Source organism: Andrena cerasifolii, chromosome 1, assembly GCF_050908995.1.
Source record: "Andrena cerasifolii isolate SP2316 chromosome 1, iyAndCera1_principal, whole genome shotgun sequence".
Lineage (NCBI taxonomy): Eukaryota > Metazoa > Arthropoda > Insecta > Hymenoptera > Andrenidae > Andrena > Andrena cerasifolii.
In genome coordinates, this window is record NC_135118.1 from 22,524,971 (window position 1) to 22,544,428 (window position 19,458).

General features: G+C 40.0%; 3 protein-coding genes across 6 annotated transcripts in view; 2 read left to right on the plus strand and 1 right to left on the minus strand.

The window, feature by feature from the left end:
* The window catches only part of LOC143370408 (pregnancy zone protein), a 22,247-nt gene extending 13,222 nt beyond the window's left edge, over positions 1–9,025 (plus strand). For both annotated transcript variants that reach the window (XM_076815500.1, XM_076815491.1), the window contains exons 17-26: positions 43–287; positions 2,083–2,331; positions 2,593–2,985; positions 4,026–4,260; positions 4,620–4,792; positions 4,872–5,343; positions 6,187–6,524; positions 7,619–7,670; positions 7,766–7,993; positions 8,156–9,025. In XM_076815500.1, the coding sequence (XP_076671615.1) occupies positions 43–287; positions 2,083–2,331; positions 2,593–2,985; positions 4,026–4,260; positions 4,620–4,792; positions 4,872–5,343; positions 6,187–6,524; positions 7,619–7,670; positions 7,766–7,993; positions 8,156–8,358 (2,588 nt within the window). In that variant the 3' untranslated portion in view covers positions 8,359–9,025. The remainder of the gene's footprint in view (positions 1–42; positions 288–2,082; positions 2,332–2,592; positions 2,986–4,025; positions 4,261–4,619; positions 4,793–4,871; positions 5,344–6,186; positions 6,525–7,618; positions 7,671–7,765; positions 7,994–8,155) is intronic.
* On the minus strand, positions 8,584–17,574 carry LOC143370434 (uncharacterized). Of its 3 annotated transcripts, none has more exons than XM_076815573.1 (13): positions 16,931–17,574; positions 15,499–15,560; positions 15,232–15,305; positions 15,017–15,101; positions 14,854–14,945; positions 14,468–14,754; positions 14,083–14,382; positions 13,733–13,861; positions 13,433–13,502; positions 13,058–13,348; positions 12,843–12,982; positions 12,400–12,767; positions 8,584–12,302 (listed from the first exon to the last, which is right to left on the minus strand). In XM_076815573.1, exons 1-13 carry the CDS (start codon positions 17,000–17,002, stop codon positions 11,654–11,656), a joined length of 2,619 nt encoding a protein of 872 aa, XP_076671688.1. In that variant the 5' UTR covers positions 17,003–17,574; the 3' UTR covers positions 8,584–11,653. The 3 variants fall into 3 exon arrangements, with proteins under 3 accessions (XP_076671688.1, XP_076671679.1, XP_076671698.1); XM_076815564.1 differs by having other exon boundaries at positions 13,433–13,589; XM_076815583.1 differs by lacking the exon at positions 13,733–13,861.
* Positions 17,168–19,388, plus strand: LOC143372992 (uncharacterized). The gene is made up of 6 exons (XM_076819717.1): positions 17,168–17,219; positions 17,836–18,039; positions 18,323–18,462; positions 18,632–18,788; positions 18,878–18,997; positions 19,078–19,388. Exons 1-6 carry the CDS (start codon positions 17,168–17,170, stop codon positions 19,227–19,229), a joined length of 825 nt encoding a protein of 274 aa, XP_076675832.1. The 3' UTR covers positions 19,230–19,388.
* Positions 19,389–19,458: the final 70 nt, after the last annotated feature.

The following is a 19,458-nucleotide window of genomic DNA, read 5'->3' on the forward strand; positions in this document are numbered from 1 at the left end:
GACAGCTTCGATTATCTTATCACCTCTTAATGTTGAACAAAGGATATCAGAGGGAGCTGAATTACAGGCACCCGGATGGCTCCTATTCAGCGTTCGGGACTAATGATTCGGAGGATGAAAGCTCTATATGGTTGACTGCCTTCGTATTGAAATCGTTTGCTCAAGCTCAAAGCCTGATCCATATCGACGAGCGTGATCTTATAATGTCCGCTGAATGGATCGTGAAGAAACAGCTGAAGAATGGCTGCTTCCCTGTGGTTGGCAGAGTTTTCCACAAGAACATGAAGGTTTGCCTGATTAACATTACTTAGAACTGCTGACGATTGACGTGTACGTACCTACTTCTATCGAAGGGGCCAAAATGATTTGTTTTTTATAAGGGTGAAGGTAGGCTCTCACTACGCCTCGCCTCCCCTCGGCGCAACTTCTTTCCGCACTCACATTTAGGCTCGCGTCACCTCGGTTTTTCCGTACCTGAAGTTAACTGAGCTTGCCTCGGTTCGTGTGTTTGGTCAGTTCCTCAGAGGACATCTTCCTGTGCAGTTGTCAATTCAATAGGCGCACACTACGCCTTCCTCAAAATATTCTCGAGGAAGAATCCGCGGCTCGGAATCGCGCTGAGGCGAGGCGCAGTGGGAGTCAAATTGTCAAACTACATAAGAAAAGCATAGGAAGAATAAAATGATCCGAGGCGAGGCAAGGCGTAGCGAGAGCCTGCCTTAAGTCATCTAAGAAAAGACATGCATGTTTATATATTTCTCTGCTTTATTTAACTTGCATACTTTTCTCTTTTTTTATGTAAACAATGAAATCTTTCATCTTCACTGTCAGTATCTGATGATTCACTTTTGCTTCCGCTGTCTGATTGTGGATATTCTTTTTCACAATCTGATGACTCACTTTCATCCCAGTCGGTGTTAGAACAATTTTCGTCTAAATTATTTATTTTTTCCAGTAATTTCACACTTCGTGAATGTCTTTCCGTAATTCCTAGGTAATTTTTTGGGTAAGTTTTTTTTTACAGATCACAATAGGAAATAGATCCCTGAATTTCAATTCTTCAGATTTTTTTTTATTATGAACAAGCGAAAGACATGAAAGAAGTAAAGGCAAACATAACAAACGAGTATTGTTTTGCATTTTTTGAGCAACGCGTGTGTACTGAAATGTATTTAGTTTACAGATACAGATCGTAAAAGTGTTTGAAGTATACGGAAATATTATGAGAAGCTTCTGAAATCAAATGTTTACCTGCGTTCCGTGAGGGGTCAAAATGGCCCATCTCGGTATACAGTGAGTAACGAAAATATTCGGACACTTTTTAAAATCGCATAACTTTTTTAAAATTAATCCTAAGGACTTGAGTTTTTTTTAAAAGCTAGAAGGATTAGTTTGCCAACTGACGTGATTCGTCGTTTTGAAGAAAAAAAATTGCAATTGGTCGGAGTATTAAAAAAAAGAAAAATAGTAAAGGTCGTTTTTAAATTTTTTTTGTGAGCCTGTAATGAAAATTAAAAAGAAACCGTTTGTAGATTGAAGTACGTTATATACATGCCTAAATTTCCATCAAAATCGGTTAACGTTGCTCTGAGCTATAAATTTTAAAGATCGCAGAATAATTTCGAAAATCGCGAAATTCCCGAAATCAGCGATTTTCGACCTTTACTAATTTTTTTGCTATTCCGACCAATTGCATTTTTTTTTCAAAACGACGGAACACATCACTTAGCAAACTAATCCTTCTAGCTTCTCAAAAAAACTCATGTCGTTTGGACCAATTTTAAAAAAGTTATGCGATTTTAAAAAGTGTCCGAATATTTTCGTTACTCACTTTTTGTACTTAGGTATACTACATCTAACTGTTATAGAGAACAGCAAGCAAAGAAGAAAATTATTTTACAGAATTAATCATTTATATATTTCAATAAAAGTAAACTAATTAGAAGAAATGACAGAACATTTGTGACATTTTGACCCCCTTGGTAGGTCTAGTGTTAAGTAGCGACGGTATTAAATAGATTTCCAAGACTTTCGAATAGAAATGATGCGAAGACAATAATTGGATGCCTATTTGCGTTGCAGGGAGGCCTCCAAGAAGACGACAGTTCATCGGCATTAACAGCGTACATTCTCATCTCTCTGATCGAGTCGAAGGTCCCTTTGCCGTCATCTCTCGTGAAAAATGCCTCCCAGTGTCTGGAGAACGGAATGGCTAGCAACGACGACGGCTCCTACACCATGGCCCTCTTCACGTATGCATTAGCCCTGTTGGAGCACCCGAACGCCAATTCCAGCATGAAATCGCTCATTGAGCTTGCCACGCATCAGAATGTACGAAGGAATAAGCCACGTTTTAAAACATTCATAAATATACAGAGTAGAGACGGAGGAATCCAGGCGATCGAATTTCTCCAGTCTTTTCGTTACATTACCTTAAGCTTAGTACTCGAAAATGGTGACGGTTGGTAAAAGTATCAGGAAACTCGATCTTTCTTCGACCTAAGAAGACTGATCAGCTCCTTCCGACGAAACGAACAATTCTTGCTTCTATGACGCGAGGATCCCATTACTCACGCACGATTTACATCTTAGGATCTACTTTGGTGGGAGGACAAAGCTAAGCCCTCGTTGAGTTTGAGCATCGAAATTACAGCGTACGCTATTCTAACGCTAGTGAAGCTAGGAGGCGGCGGGAACATGGTCCAAGCTCTGAAGGCCGTTCGCTGGCTGTCGAAGCAAAGGAACGCCGAGGGTGGATTCATATCCACCCAGGATACGGTTCTCGGCCTGGAGGCCCTCACCAAGTACGCCGCCGCCATGAACGGCAACAATGCCGACTTATCGGTCCTCGTAGTCTCCGTGGAGGTGGACCATGCCTTCAGGATGCACAATGACAATCGTATGGTCCTCACGCAGATCCGTCTACCCGTTCTACCGACCATGGTCGAGATCTTCGCCGAGGGCGAGGGCTGCGTCATGGTGCAGGTAAGCTGATTACCTCTGCCATTTGTGATACAGAGTATTGGTGCACAGTGGATAGGTGCAGTGGTGGATTTAACAGGGCGGCTGAGGAGCAGCTGCCGCCTGGGCCCCTGCTCGCACCCCTGGGGCCCCATCTCCCAAAAAAAAATTATGATTACTTAGGTATAGGTATTTAACACTACATATTTTTATGCTACACTTGGCCCGTTTTTAATAAACTACTTATCCATCTTCCTGACAAAATGGGCCAAGGACGGTTGCCACCTGGGCCTTTCTTCTTAAATCCGCCACTGGATAGGTGGAAAATAGAATAAATCGATGGCTTAGTGCATAAATAATAATAATAATAATTGTATGTCCTTTTTTAGCGTTTTCGAGAAACACAGGTTTAAACATGCAATCTTACATAAGAATCAGGGACATACAACGAAGAAAAATATTATTTTTGGCAAATTTATGAAGTATAGTAACTGTAAAGAAATAGCAGAGAACTATTTGTTGCATATTAAAATTCAAATTTCACAAAAAGCGGACATACGATATTTCTGCACTAACAGGGGATGATCCCCAGCACGGAAATTCAAAAACTTATGAAACTTTGGGGATAGGTACGTAGAGAATATATAGATATACATTACGCAACTCTTTTCTGCCTAAATTCACTCTGAGGGGGTGAAATTGACCCCTGAAAATTCGGTTATTTCTCGATGTTGCGTTATAACTCGCGAACTGGAAAATATAGACAAAAACTTTTCAAACAAAAGTTGCTTCTTTTAATTAGGAACTACCATTTGGTAGTTTACAATTCTTACAGTTCGTGAATTATAACACAAAATCGGAAAATAGCCGGATATCCAGGGTCAATTTCACCCACTTGGGGTGAATTTGGGCAGCAAAAAAAAATTGCGAAATACATATCTCCATATTCTTTACACATCCCAGTTTCATAATTTCTTGGATTTTCGGCTTAGCTTCCCTTGTAAGCCACAGAAATTGATCCTCAAGTATTCATGATTCAAAATTGTGTTGCTTTCCAAACTTAGACTAACATGAAGTACAACGTGGCGTACGTTACTGGCTCAGATGCATTCAATTTCGCGGTGCACGCGAAATCGCTGCCCTTCGCGAATGAATGCTCGATGCAGGAAATTACAATTTGTGCCCGATATAAGATGGCAGACGAAGAAAGTAACATGGCTTTACTCGAAGTAGGAATGATAAGCGGCTACGTGCCGGACAGAGCAAGCCTGCACGCGTTATTGAGAAAACCGTCGACAAGTAAATCCATTGATTTTCTGCACGCTATGACGATCCTTCGCGGTTGGAATTACTACACGCAATGGCGCACTCAGGATTTAATCTTGGGGGGAGCCGAGTCGAACGGGTGAAAATATTTGTAATGCAAACTCGATAAAATTCATTAAGCGACTATAAAAGTTTATTTAAAGAATAAAATTCAGTTTCCTTATCTTCTTACAACGCCCCTTCCCTGGAGGGTGCCAGCCTCCTACCCCTCTGGGTGCGCCACATGCTACTTTTATCTTATACACTTTAGGACCGGGTGTACAACCGCAAAGGAACAACATCGAAATTCAACGGAGCAATAACCGTAATTAACGCGAACGCTTGAATTACAGGAGTGAAGCGTTTCGAGGAGGACCACGATGTCGTTACCATTTATTTCGACAAGCTGACCAACGAAGTAACATGCATTTCGTTCACTGTGGTGCGGAAGAACGTGGTCGATCGCCTCGAGCCGGCGAACGTGAAGCTTTACGATTACTATCAGCAAGAACTCACGATATCTAAGGTAAATCGGAGCGATCTGATTCGGGGGTACAGGTACTGAGGATATGTAACGATAATGCTAACGATTGGAAAACTTTCAGAGCTACAATTTCGCCCCGACTTGTAGCAGCGCAGATCCCACCGAGGAGCAACCGCCCCCGCAGTTATTACCAGAAGTGAAGATAAATAATATGGTCTCGAAAAGCCTGCCGGGCGATGAGTTATCTGTTCTGGAAGCGAGGTCGGATAGCAACCGACCGATGGAGAAATCGGCCAAAGACATGGTGAATGAAAGTGGAGGCGTCAACGAGAAATTGAAGAATCAGATCGACGAGGAGAATGGGAAATCTACATCCTTAAAGGGGCCGAGTTTAGTGAACAAATTCACGGAAAACGTGGCTAACAAAAGGGAGAAGCAAATGGATATAATCGAAGAGGCATCTATCGTTGGGGTGCAGCCTAAAGTTGATAATGTGCCTTTGGTGGACAACTCGAACCCGAAGATCAACGAAGACGATTCGGGTTCCATAACTACGACTAACGGCAACGGCATTGCCTCTGATAATTCTAACAGTGAGTAAGAAATGATTATTAATTACACAATTTTGGTATTGGAATTTTAGAAACGATCTCAAGGTCCGTTTCGAGAATTGAGATTCCATTGCTGCAAGTAGTTGAAGAGTCCTTGTAGAAAACACTGTCAGTGCCAAAAATCGAATTCTATAAATCTATACTATAGTATTACCATTGGCAAGTAGAACATTTTCTCATAAAGTTTTTTTTAATCTTGGCACGAACAGTGTTTTCTACATGGACTGTTCAATTAGAGGATCATCGCTACTCGAGTCACTTTATTGCCCAATAAAACGACGTTTTAAATTGTGATGGGTTGTAAATCTCTTCTGAGCAAACGCAGAAAATTTGTTAGGGGAAAACGTTGCGCCATCCAACTATGCGCTATTTTCCTCTAACTCCTTCCTTAAAAGGAATATATTGTCCACCCTACTTTCTAGAATCAACCTGATGACTCGACAAACAGAAATGGGGTGGATGTACCAATAAATGAACACGTACCAGTGAATGGACATTTTATATTAAAATGAGTAAAATAAGTTATTAAAATAAGCAACTAATTAATTAGAAACTTCTTTTGATTTCTTGCTTCATATTCAAACAATTTTTGCAGCACGTGGAATCAATCGCGCTGCAAACATAATTTTATAAAAGTGTTCGTTCGTTAGCCTTGAGTGTTCATTTACTGGTGCGTTTACCCTACTAGTTGCTTCGAGTAGAGTACTCGTTTCCTCGATTCTTTTAAATCGTACAGACCTAATGATCGTCTAATTATTTGGAGCAATGAATTAGTGTCTTTTCGCAGTTCTCGTGTGTGTATTTAAATGTGACAAGTTTCATTAGCCCCGCAGGTAGAATCTGGGAGCGGTCTGACGCCCGATGAGCCAGACACTTGTCGCAAATCTCATTTCGATAACTCCGATTCTGACGTGGGAACTTCAGGCAACGCGGACAATCCGTCTGCGGTGCTAACAAATGAAACAGATGACGCAGAGTTTCCGCCGAACCCCTCCTTCGTCGTTATCAATCATGAAATGGAAACTCCACAAGGAATCGAAGGACCCATGCTGGTTTATGTGAATCCCACCGCGTTCGATTACAAAACGGAAGCTCCTGTGGGTACCAATGGTCTTTCCGATCTGGCGCCAACGCCTAGGATGGAAAACGAAAATATTTCACAGGTACCTGTAGCGTATACAATTTATCATGCGCACCTTCGACGTATTCCAATATTTTCGTTGCGTTTGGAAATATAGAATAATATCGAAGTTCATATCGTAGTACACACCTCAATTTTATTGTCTCGACAACGTTCCTAGTTCCAAAGTACCGTGTTCTACTATAGCAATGGTGACAGTACAGTAAACTCTCGCTATGAGCTCATCTCACCTATGCGTTAAGCGTTCGTCGCTATCCTCATCACTTCTTGGAATCCTTCGGTCGAGAGTGAGAAAATTCGAGTGTCGACGTTAAAGCCGGGAATCCACCTGGAAGCTTAGCTCAGCTATGCTATGTTTTAGCTTAGCTTTTGGTGGAAACGGTCCCATAAGAATGTATTAAAGCTATTTTTTTAAACTTAGCATGGCATAGCATAGCATCGCATAACATAGCTTAACTTCTAGGTGGATTCTTAGCTTAAGCCTACCTTAAGCATAGCTTAGCATAGCATAGCTTCCAAGTGGATCCCCGGCTTTACCGTCAGCTACGAAAGAGGGAAAGCATGATACTTTGTCTCGCTTCATCTTTCACTCGGGCCATCGGCGGCACGGAGTCATCGACGCTATGCGTTAAGCGCTCGCCACCAGCCCCGAGCGCGAGCTGATACCGAGAGTTTACTGTCCCTGATAACCATCTGTCTCCAGTCTGACATCAGATTGGTAGCAGGGTCTGGCTCTGACATGAGAGCGCAGAGTCTGACGTCAGAACCGTAGCAGACAGGAGAATCTGCTGCCGATCTGACATCAGGCTCTGCGCCTCAGAACCCAGCCATCTGCGGACACAGACGACTACAGTTCTGATGCCAGATTCTGCTGCCCAGATCTGGCTATCAGGGGTAGTAGTAACAATATAACTAAACTTGTAGCATACAAAGTCTCTGAAATTATGCAGCAAGCTAAGTCATGCAAATTCATCATCCCAGAGCAGAAAGCTTAAAAGTACTTTATCATTTTGCGATCAAGGGATGACCTTACTCTGCAGATGAATTAACAATTACAAATCAAACGAATTAAAACTCAAAGCGTTCGCGAGCTTATCGAAACCGTGCTGCTTCCAGGAGGAGTCTGATGGCCGAATAAAGAGCGACGCGGACGTGTCGCACGTATCGTGTAAGTGAATGTATTTTACAACCTACACAACAGTTACACGTTACAATCAGTATGTTCACAATTACATTTTTTTTTTTTGTTTCGTTTTAATTTAGCGCCAACGAGAGTGAAACAGTTCTGCCCTATATGCGTCGACGAGCTGCCATCGGATATCAGCAATGTTTATTGCTCGGCGAGGAGCGCGGTCAAAGTGGCGATCAGACGGCTGCGTAAAGCGCGGCTGTTGCTGGATCTGCATCCATCACGTGATGTCCGACGCCTTCGTGCCACGAAGTTCGAGTTCACCTTGAATCCGAATTGCTTCTGTACCCCGCTAGATTCTCGTACGTACTTATACCCGTACAGTATGTTACGACACTACATCGATAATAAACCATCCATCATACCGATACAAATAACACGTACACCGTTTTACAATATTCCGTTTCCATTCTCTCTCTCTCTCTCTCTCTCTCTTTCTCTTATAAAAAAATATCCTCTTGCAGCTGGAAGTTTAGCGTTGATACTAAACAAGGACGACGACTTCCTAGCATCCGGAGATCACAAGCAGATGCTCAACGAGTCGTTTTACATATACGGATTGCCGTCAATCAGCGGCGAGCCATTCAAAGTGACGGATGCACGGCCCCTGTGCTCAAATCAGCAGAAGAATCAGTCCGATTACGTGGACCCGCCGGCTGGCGGTTGAACATACCGAATCCCTTTAAAACATTCAGCACGCGAGAAACATTCGATGGAACACCAATCTCTAGCTCACTGGAAATCCCGGTGTAGCGAGCGATCGAGATAATTAATCCCACTTCCGGAAGCTGCATTGGAAAATTGGCCTCGCTCCTGTGTAAACCTCAATCATAAAGATACGCTATTCGTAAACTTCGCGCAGGGTATATACATAATTTTCATTGTTTCTTCGTTTTATCTACAAGTATGTCTATCAATTATATAATTAATAGTAAGGGTAAGCTATCGCGCGGCACGCACATGAGAACGTAAACAAAGAAGAAGTTGTCACCCTCGTCGCAAATATAAATTGTTGCCAGGGAATGATCTGCTCTCTTTCTCTATCTATTTCCTCTATATTCTGTTTTCTTTCTTTTCTTTTTTTTACTAAAATTGTAAATAAAGAATTATCCGTCTTCGACGCAACAAATCGGCCAGCTCACTTTCATCTATAATTCTATCGACAAAGTGAACAACAATACGCAAGAAAGCGGATATATATTGTTTCCTTTTTTGTCGCACTTTTATTTATTATCTTCGTGTCTGACCGCTACTGAAATAATTATTACAAATTAACAATCACCTTTTTTTTTGTCGAACTGTACTACCATTAAATATTATTTTATTACAGTGGATTTATGGTTATTCATTTACTATTACGGTTGCTTCCTTCTTCAATTATTGTTACACACTAAGTGTTTGCCATTTAATGCTGATCTAAATTTCGTTATCGTCTTCGTGACTCTGCGCGGAGCGGTGTTGGATAATGTTCGTGATTAATTTTTTGATTACTCTTGCTATCTACTACGAACACCAACGTGTGTCCTCAGCATTAAATACCAAACCGTATCGTCGTCGTCATCCATCGTCTCCGGAAATATTACTATATTTAATCACGTTGTAAACAGGTAAAATGCTCGCTCGAAATAAATAATGAACTATTCGTTATTGTTCGTTAGAAGCTACTCGTTACGACGCTCTGCTAAAGTAAACGCGAGACCTAGCTGCATCGGGAATGAAAAGAGGAACGTACGAACGTTTACGAATTGGCAGTAGCATTTTTCAGTTTAGTCGGCGCCGCTCGAGATACTTCAGGTATAATAGTAACAGGTATTTCCTCTCTGCTTAAAGATACTCGATCATAAAGTTGCAATGCATCATCCGCACGAATAAATAATACGGGGTATACATAGATATAGTGGAATTCTATCGGAATCCGATTAACTTAAAGAGAACCGGGGGAGCGAATACGATTACTAATACTTTGTTACGTTAGGATTCGTTAGTCGCCTAGATTCGTTTAATATGCGATCAAGTGTATTCACTGGAGTTATCGTATCGTAACGTACTATCAATTTTTCGCCGGTCCGAGACCACACACACACGATGGTTAACATTTACCGAATATTGGAACAGCGTGGCCCAGGCAGAACAGAAAGTACTGTTACTCATTCAGGCAACATGTTGGCCCAATATCGTCAGAGCAATGGTCGTACAGTGATTGGCAGTAGATGCTTGAGAAGTAGTAAATGCACACGCTTCAAGATACCGTAACAATATACCTAACATTTCGGGTGGGAAAAATATAATGAACTTTCTTCAGATGCACTCAAGTGGTAAGCAAATCGCCATACGTGTTTCTCACCATTCGTTGTAGAGTCTTTAATGCGCTATAGTTGGGATGGAAACAACTGGCCACCCAAGGGAACTGATCAAAGCTATCACCCACCGTTCTTCTTTTTATCAAATCTTGTTAGTATACACCCTTCGGAAAAATATACTAAAAACAAGTAACTATTGTAGGTCAAATGGACTTACTATAGTATAAAAACTTTCGAGAATGCATCCTTATCGGTTCATCACATTCCTTCTACCCAGTATAATAATATTACAAAACAACGTCGCACGTAGTACTATACTAATATAAAAAACAAAAGACTGCGATACAAGTATTCTGATATGTAGTATCAATGTGTTCGCAAGATAAACCTTGGACCACAAAATATTCTAAATGCAAGTCCATGGTATTAATAACCACAGATGTGTTTTCTAGTTTCAGGCATAAAATTAATCTATAAAACATACTGGTCCAATGCGAAACATTCAATATAATAAAATTAACTCGTAAATTGTTATTGAGAAAAGAAAATATTAATAAAACCGTGATACTGTAATAAATAATGCAGCATCACATTGATATTAGTTAAACTTTGAAGCCACGCAATACGAATGGAATTGATCGGACCAATATAAAAACTAATTCTAAAATTACTCGTTCTACCTGGGCAATAATACTCAGATTATTCGTGTTTAATTTTGTCGCATCAAGTATAAATAACATCATTTGTCGGACAAATACCAAACTATGAGAAAGTGTTCCCAAGGGACACGCGATATCAGTAGATGATAAGAACTTAAAGCTGTACGAAGTAAAGGACAGTTCTGCTTGTGCGCTTCATAAGAAAATGAAAGACAGGTAACACAGGAAAAATTAATGACTATAAGTAAAGCAACGATACATTAAGACATGAGCTCTATATTAAATTATACGCGGATTTTGTATCTTTTTTTTAATTATTATCATTAAAATATAAAGTATTAACGTGTTTACTAAAATAGTAATTAAATCAGTCAGGTTCCCGGCAATACTGGCAAGTATCGGGCATTAGTAGTATCCAACATCAACTCGAACCAAGTAGAGTCGAGAAATAATATATATATTAATATATGCTACTTTATTACATCTTTATAAATATATATATTACTTGAATCTTATTAATATGTTTTATTATCAAATACTACAATGTAATAAGATCAGACTCTAGTCGAATAATAATCAAGGTAAGTCGTTTTTTATCTTCGCTGCAATTTAATTTATATATAATAATACATACTAAAGTATATATATATCAAGGATGGATTTAATATAGAGCTTGCCTTTCCTACGCAATTTTAATGAAATTAATAACGGTATTCAACGGGTCCGTGTAAAACAATTCGCTTTGCTCTTTTATTTCGACATTAATGCACTTCAGTGTAAAGAAGTCAGTCTATACCGATTTCAAAATTATCACCGAATTTACGCTGATAAATGCACATGTACAGCCACTGCGTGACAAACGCCACGTTTTATTTATTAGCGACGTTAAACACGTCCATTGGACTCGACAACGAGCGCTGCGATTTTCGTGACAGTCGTTAATACAATGCAAATGCATCAGAGATAATAGGAGGAACTTACGTGAACATTAGTATTTCAGTACTCAATAGATTTTAGGTGCCGAACGATCGTTAATGGATCCAGTGGTTTTTCTTAAAGAGGTACCTCTCCGTATCTGATCCATGAGAGAGTCCCTGACCTGGACAGGATCCATAATGGGCACACGGTTGCCCATAATACGCCTCACGCTCGCCGATTTACTCGATACATTATTCCCTTGCAGATTCTGCTGTTGTTGAGCCAGCTTAGCATTCAAAGTTTCGAGAAAGCCGGACGACGATTTGGAATTATTTATCTGCTGCTCAGCGGAGTGCTTTCTTGCGGGTTTGGGACTGCTACTGGCGTTACTGCTCGCGGCACTGTTACCTGTACTGCTAATAAGCTTAGCACTCAAAACCGCCATAAAGCTTTGACCCACCCCCCCTGGACCTTGACCTTGTATATTTACATTCGTGTTGATCGTGGTCAATTGCGTGGTGCCCGATCCACATTCTTGGGAAACCGAACGGATCGCTGCGCACGAACGTTCGACGGACGATCGAGTTACTTGTAACACGGCATTATGCTGTAACGTACCAGACGAGTTGTTATGCGATTGCGTCTGTCCCGTAGCCTTCCGTAACAGGGAAGGGCTAGCAGGGGTGTGACGTAATTCTGTAAGGGTCCTTACTGTTTCTGACACGGAGACAGATCTGCAATACGAAATATATATTGCATTAAGCAAATAGTCTACGTGTCATTTGAGGGGGATTTTTCGTTTCAGGAGGAGTAAAAAGAATTATCCCCTACCGCTGAGGAGTAGGGCTGGCTGTGGGCGAAGAGCCTTCTAACAAAAACGCCGGCGGCGGAGGAAGGTTTTCGGCCTCGTCGCAAGTATTATCGGTACGCTCGTCGTTAGAGCCAGACGAAGGATTACTGAACGTGGCAGTTATGATAGTAGACGTGCGCCTTGCTGGCGGATGAGGCTTGCTCGCTTGTTGCATCGATCCTCTGCGAACGGTTAATGTAGACGCAGCACCAGGTACATTCCAGGCATTCTCATTTTGATTCTGGAGCGAATGAGAATGCGGTATAGTAGTTTGACTGCCGTAGCCGCTGCTAGACTCCACGCTAGACTCTGACGTTTGGCTCCCGCCATCTTTTTCTGCACCTTCAATCTACAATATCACACATCAACGTAAATATCCGTGGCTGTGAAATTTAATACAACGTATGGTGTCTCGATTGCATACCTTCTCTGTCCCTGGCGCTGTTAATGACGCGGGAGGCGGAGGTAACGGTAATTGCATCTCTTGAGCACGGCTCGCAGCTAGATTTGCTAATTCGTGCATGTTCACGTACATGGGCTGCTGAAGCTGATGAGTTGCTAATTCTGTATCATACAATAATAATTGTACATAATACGCTTTAAGCAGTATAATAATTAATAGAAAGAAAGGATAGATACCTTTTGCTAGATGCGCTGGAAGTGGTAATTTGGGCTTGCCTCGCGGACTCCCAGGAGGTTCGTTCTTCACTGGAACTGACGGTCGTTCTAAACTGGAACATCTGTTCGGTATAGGGGGACGATTACTACCATTATTTCTACGCAATTGTACTCTGGATGCTTGATTCGAGGAAGAACATGAAGAGGAGGAAGAAACTGGAGAAGCCGGTTGACTGTGACAACAGCCGCTATTGTCCGGAGCTTGGAATGTGTAGACGCTGAGTGCTGGTCTCTGATGGCCTTTCTCGTACGCTACAACAGTAATCGGTAATATGATGTTAAAGAAACTTAATTATAATGTCCTTGGATATAGATCTGAAACAGTAATCCACTTACCAGAAGAGATCGTATGCGGCCGTTCACTGATCGTATTCTGATTTTGCCTATCGTACTGAACTGATGTTTCCTGTAAGTCAGGCCAAGTAGCAGTGGTTACAGGTCTTGTTGTAGTACTACCAGTATTTTGATTAGTGTTAGAAGACACATTTGTTACCTACGACAACACAATTCAACTTCAGCAACATAACAGAGACATTCGTATGGGGAGGGTGTGTAAAACTTCTATTTAGCATCGAAAGTGAAAAAAGAAATACGTGAAATGCTATAGCAGGCAACTAATGTCTAGCACAACCTTACCTGATGCTCGGAAATTGGTTGCGTATACAATGTATCCTGAGAAGTGAAGCCAGAATCACGGGAGCTACCGTTCGCCAAGTGGCGTAGCGTCATCATACCGCTGATGCTGGAGGGCCTGACACCGGCGGACTACAACGAGTACAACATCGACTACCACATACTCTAAGCTGATGCCAAACGGCATTCATGCTGTAATCTACGGGCAACTACTTTGCATGGTATACAGCTAGTGCGTAAACAGTGAAACTATTATGTGCCATGCATCGTAAAGGCATAACATTCTTAGTACATTGACTAGGCAAAGAGAAAGGAACTTTAATATCGTGTTTGAACATTTGTAGAATTTTCACCTGAGAGAGCGATCTATGCCAGGGATGTCCAGACGGGCTTGGATGACTTTTGCAAGAACTACTGCTGCTGCTAGTTAACGAACTGATCGAACACATTGAACTCTTCCTCGATCCAAGAGACAAAGAAGGGCTGGAAGGAGGCGTAGCAAGCGACCATTGTGTAACGTCGCAGCCTTTTATATCCGTGATCACTTGCTCCGACGCAGGTGGCAAATGATGCGGAGAGGCTGCGTGTCGTTGTAACTGATCGGAAACTTCTTGGAGGTGTGTCAGCTCCATTAGCATCGCGATCTCTTCGTCCTACGTTTATTTGCGCGCATTGTTAAATGTATTATTACGGAATCAAGTTGTTACAAGCCTAGTAGTTACAATCGAGTTTACTAACAAGCACTGGCTTCAAAAATCTGGCAAGAAGGCAAAATCTGCCTCTTTCTTCGAGCAGGGCTGCGCGCACAGCTCTTCTTTCTGTATCTTCTAAACTTAGCCGTTTCTCTTGAACGACAGCAGCGGAAGATTGTAGCATACGGTTTAATTCAACATCTCCGGATAAAGCTCCAAGGCCCTGCGATTGCCCTTGCCCATGTAAATGTTGACCTTTGCGTGCCTTCTTTTTTTGTAATCGCAATGTATCGGTAGATCGTTTCTTCAACTCTGCCCGGGCTTTTTTATATTCTAAAATTAATACAATTTCAGGTGTATTAAGTGAACTTACACCGATTTTGTTTCAATACTTTATTCATAATCTTGTTTGAAACAAAACGTTCTACTGACCTTTGGCATGTTCCTTGTCTAAATTTATTAAAGACTTTTTCCAATCCTCTAATTTCTCTTGAAGAGGCAACACCAAGCAATCCATAATAGCGCTAAAAGAAAAGTGTTTATGCAGAAATATAATTAACAAGAGCAACGAACTAGTAACATCAATAAGCATTACCTGGTAAAAGATTTCATACGAGTTTCTACTGCTTTGTGCCTAAGACATATCCGTGTCAAAGCAGTCCCAATTTCTTTTGTTGCACCTTAATTACAAGCATTCTTTAATATTATATGTATTTCTATAGAATACTAGAAGCGAAAAATATTTGACTTCTTTATAACATATTCATTAGTACTAAATGTAATCGAAAGTAAAGTTTAACATTAATTTACCTCTAGCATTAGTTGCAGCGTCAGCAATTTTTTGAAATGTTTCAAGATACGCAGAAATAGCTAAAATAGCAGCCCTAAAAGGAACGAAAATAGAATATACAGTTATAATGTTATATTTTTACATCATTTTTAACCGCAGCTTATGTATTATTTAAATTCTAGTTTTAGTACTTCTTTTAGAACAGTGGATACTACTGTCTGTAATTCATCAAGAGAAATAAATATGATTACCCTAGAACTCTGAAATGTGATTGAAAGAATTATTACCTTAGGCACGAATGTAATTTGGTTGCTTTCGATATTAAATCTTCCCATAATGGTGCGCCATTCTAAAAAGTAAAATTTGTTATCCACTTCTGTTTAAAACCACTCGGATACGCTTTATTTCCTTTCAACCTGTGAGTTACATCGTATCGTGGAAATAAAACAGTGCATATTGAACGCAGATAATACAATCATATACGCCTACCTATTTTTTATGATTAGATGCTCGTATGATTTAATTATGAAATTAGATCAATGACTGTCAATAATTTCTACCGATCTTAATAATAAATTATCTTATAGATTTACCGCATTTGTAAACCTTCTTCAACTTGTACTCAGCATTATTAGCAGAAAGAAGAGTTCGTTAATAAAAGTAAAATTTTCTTTTAGATGATACGAATAACCACTGCAACTGATAATACAGAGTATTCCAAGACCCATGAACAAGGTGTTAAATAGTAGATGTCGAAGCAAAAACGAATAAAATAACATACATTTCTAAAGTACTGCATAAATTATTTTACTTCCAAAAATGTTTAGAACATTCTGCGATAGATTAACATACACTGTTTAAATATTTTATAGATCATAAACTTAAAAGATCCTTACTGCATCTTACATTGTAATGTTAAGACTCTAAACCAGAGTGAGTTTTTTATGTTTCAGGGCTATAAACCCTAAGAAAGTATAAGAAACTGCAGATCTGTTTTTAGATCGTATATATTTAAGAACTGCATAAATATAAACACAATGCTTGGAATGAAAATCCTATAATCAAATGTAAACAAGAATTCAGGAGACCTTTAATCATCCAATCCTTAAAATACTTCAAGATTCAAAAGGAACTATAATATTCGGTACTTTGCAGCTAGAATCCAAAATAAAATACATACTCTTTCATGCTTCAACTACTGAAATCAAGCCTCTACCTGTTAAAATATACATGTTTCATTTGGAGTGTTATACTCTTCCATTCGCTTTGACACCTACCACATAAAATGATAAATATTTCGAACATTTCTGTCCTCTGTTTCATCCAACTGTGGCTGTCATGCAAGAATGAAAAAAGTATACCGACATTCTAATAACATGGACAAATTAGCTCTCGTCCTCGTTCTGTCGCATTAAAGTATCTCAATGGTTTCAGAGAACAGTTCTCAGAATGAGGCCATCGTTAACGAAGTTTACAGAACGCCATAAGAAAAGGAACGATAAAACAAAGAGAAAGAAAGAGAGAAAAAGGAAGGAAGATAACGCACTATTTTGTGGAACGTGCGTAACGTAAAAGGGGCACTACATCGACAACGCGCCTTCGCCTGCATCGTAAATTGTGCAACGGTATAAAAGCGTACAAGAAACAATGAACAGGAAAAACGCGGTCGGATATCATAATGAAGATCGAGTCCCAACGACGCCGATATTACTTATGTACCTTCATGTCAGTGATAATCTGTTGAAAGAGGCCACCCAGAGCACCGCACTCTCTCTCAATTGTTGCATCCATCTTTGACTATCCGAAATTGTTTTGTCACTTGGCCCCGATAAAGTTCTTCCGCATCAGAGGATCGTGGAGACGTTCACTTCTTGTCATCCGTATGGACGCGTACAGAATTCCCGTGCGAGTGTCGGCGATCCGTGTAATTCGCCATTTTCGTGGCCAGCAGGAGATATGTGGTTTGAAATAACACACGGAGAGGCAAACACGACCGAGTGTACCCTAGGTGAACCGTAGTCCCGTGTACGGACCGCGATCGCCCGCGGACGAGTCGACGAGATACTCCGACGATTGATATCGAGGTTTCACGAATGCTCGGGACGATTTCAAATCATAACATGGAAGGACTTCCCGTAAAAAGATTGTAAACACTAGGGACGGGTTCTCCGAAGCAACGCGCTCATCGCGACGATCAAGTATGGCTCGCGTCTGCGTCGATTCTGTTTTCGTGTTGTAATATCTGAATATCCGTGGGTGCCCCCTACGGCGACCCCGTTCCAGAACTTCAAATTGAGGATTCGGGGTATATCTAATCGTTACTCAGGCTAAGGGCCTCTCTCTCTCTTTCTCTCTCTCTCTCGCTCCCCCCCCCCCCTCTCTGCCTCTCTCTCTCTCTTCCTCGTTCTCTTTCTCTACCCCCTTGGACGATCACTTCCGGAGTGTCGACTATTGAAAGAGGACATCCTGCATCGTTGCTCCCTTATTCTGATTGGTTATTCAACACTATGGGGGAAATATGTTTGCCACATGCATATTCCTATCTGCTATTACTGTTCCTAGATCGAGATTTCATTCTTGAATGTGTTCTTGACGAGGACATACTTTTGTTCAGTTTTGTTAAGAGATATCGAAAGTTAAAGAAACAATTATTCGAAAGTCGACAGAAGAAATAGCTATGAGTCTTGTGATAAAGCAGAAAGAATCGTTTTCCGATATTTTATTAAGATATGTTGGGAAATTGGCGGAAATAATACCGAGCATTTTTGAATACTTCGCTACCGTTGGATTCATCGCAGTTGTTTCTTATATGTTCTACCGCGTTTATGGTAGATTTGAAATTTCGAATCTCTTTTAATAGAAACTTTACGCTTATCAGATTTTTATCGATTAATTAACACGTTCGCTCCCATTGCTCAGCTTGCCATGGCAGCGAGATTAAAGAAACGCTATCTTATACGCTTCGCTACGCTGCAATTAACGGAGACCGACTTCTATATAGCAGCGGACGCGTTAATCCATAATTTTACGACAACGTTTAGAATGTATTATAGAATGTACCCGAGCAGTTTTATATATTCTAAATTTTCTATACCTTCGATTGAATTACAGAACGCTATTATAAGAAATCAACATGCAAAAGACAGGAGATAGGATTACAGGAAATAAGAAATTATAATCGCTCGGTTATTCGAGATCGAAGCATCATTAGCCATAAAGAAATGTTTCGTAACTTGGAACACGCGGTTGATGTAAATGACCCTTCTATTTAATTATAGAATAACACTTTACAGTACGAATTGTACTAAAAATTCAATATGGAGGACTTCATTTATCAGCATTATTCATTATAAACATTCCATGTGACAATCTTTTACTGCATAATAGTTTGTTTAGAGGACCTTTATATAATATTTCCAGAAATGCCATGACAGATTTTATGCATTAAAATGCATCGATATAGTAGTTTACTGTCCACAATTGTTGAACGTAAAATCTCTACTCGATGGACTGACACCCTTTCATCGTGTTTGTTTACGCGGCCATACATATTTAATAGCGTTTATGTTAGCCAAGGGTTTGCATTCTACAAAATAATAATTTAAATATATCAATATAATTGTACATTATAATTTATATCCATGCGTTTATACTTGGTAAATGTAGGTGCAGATCCTTTTATTATCACAGTGGCAGGAGAAAATGCTCTGTGTATGGCCATTTACTATTGTCTTAACAATCCCATGCAAAATGACTTTTCGTGTCTCGAAATACTACAAAGAACAGGTGTGCGATCTTAAATTCAAGGTTTTGTACTTATAATCTTAACAAAGTTCCCATTTCAAGTGTATTCGTTTTCTTAACAGGATGCGGGTTTGGTTTGAACGATAAATGGTACAATGTTCTATTACAACTGGCATTTAATGATAATCACACGAAACTAATAGAATGGTTACTTTTACATCATAAAGTTAAATTAAACAAACCCTCCCGGGCCTCCTCTGTACCACTACTATAGAAAAATTATAAACTTAACTAGCATTTTAAACATATATATGTATATATATATATATTAGCTCTATTTCTATTATAGTATCTATAAATTAATTCACTTGATAAGTGTTGATTATATATAATAAGTAGTAAATGTATTATTTAAGATTACAAAATAATTGTTAGCATTGTACAACTTTTATTTTTATGAACACTAAATACATTAAAGTAAAAATATATTACGTGATTGTTTA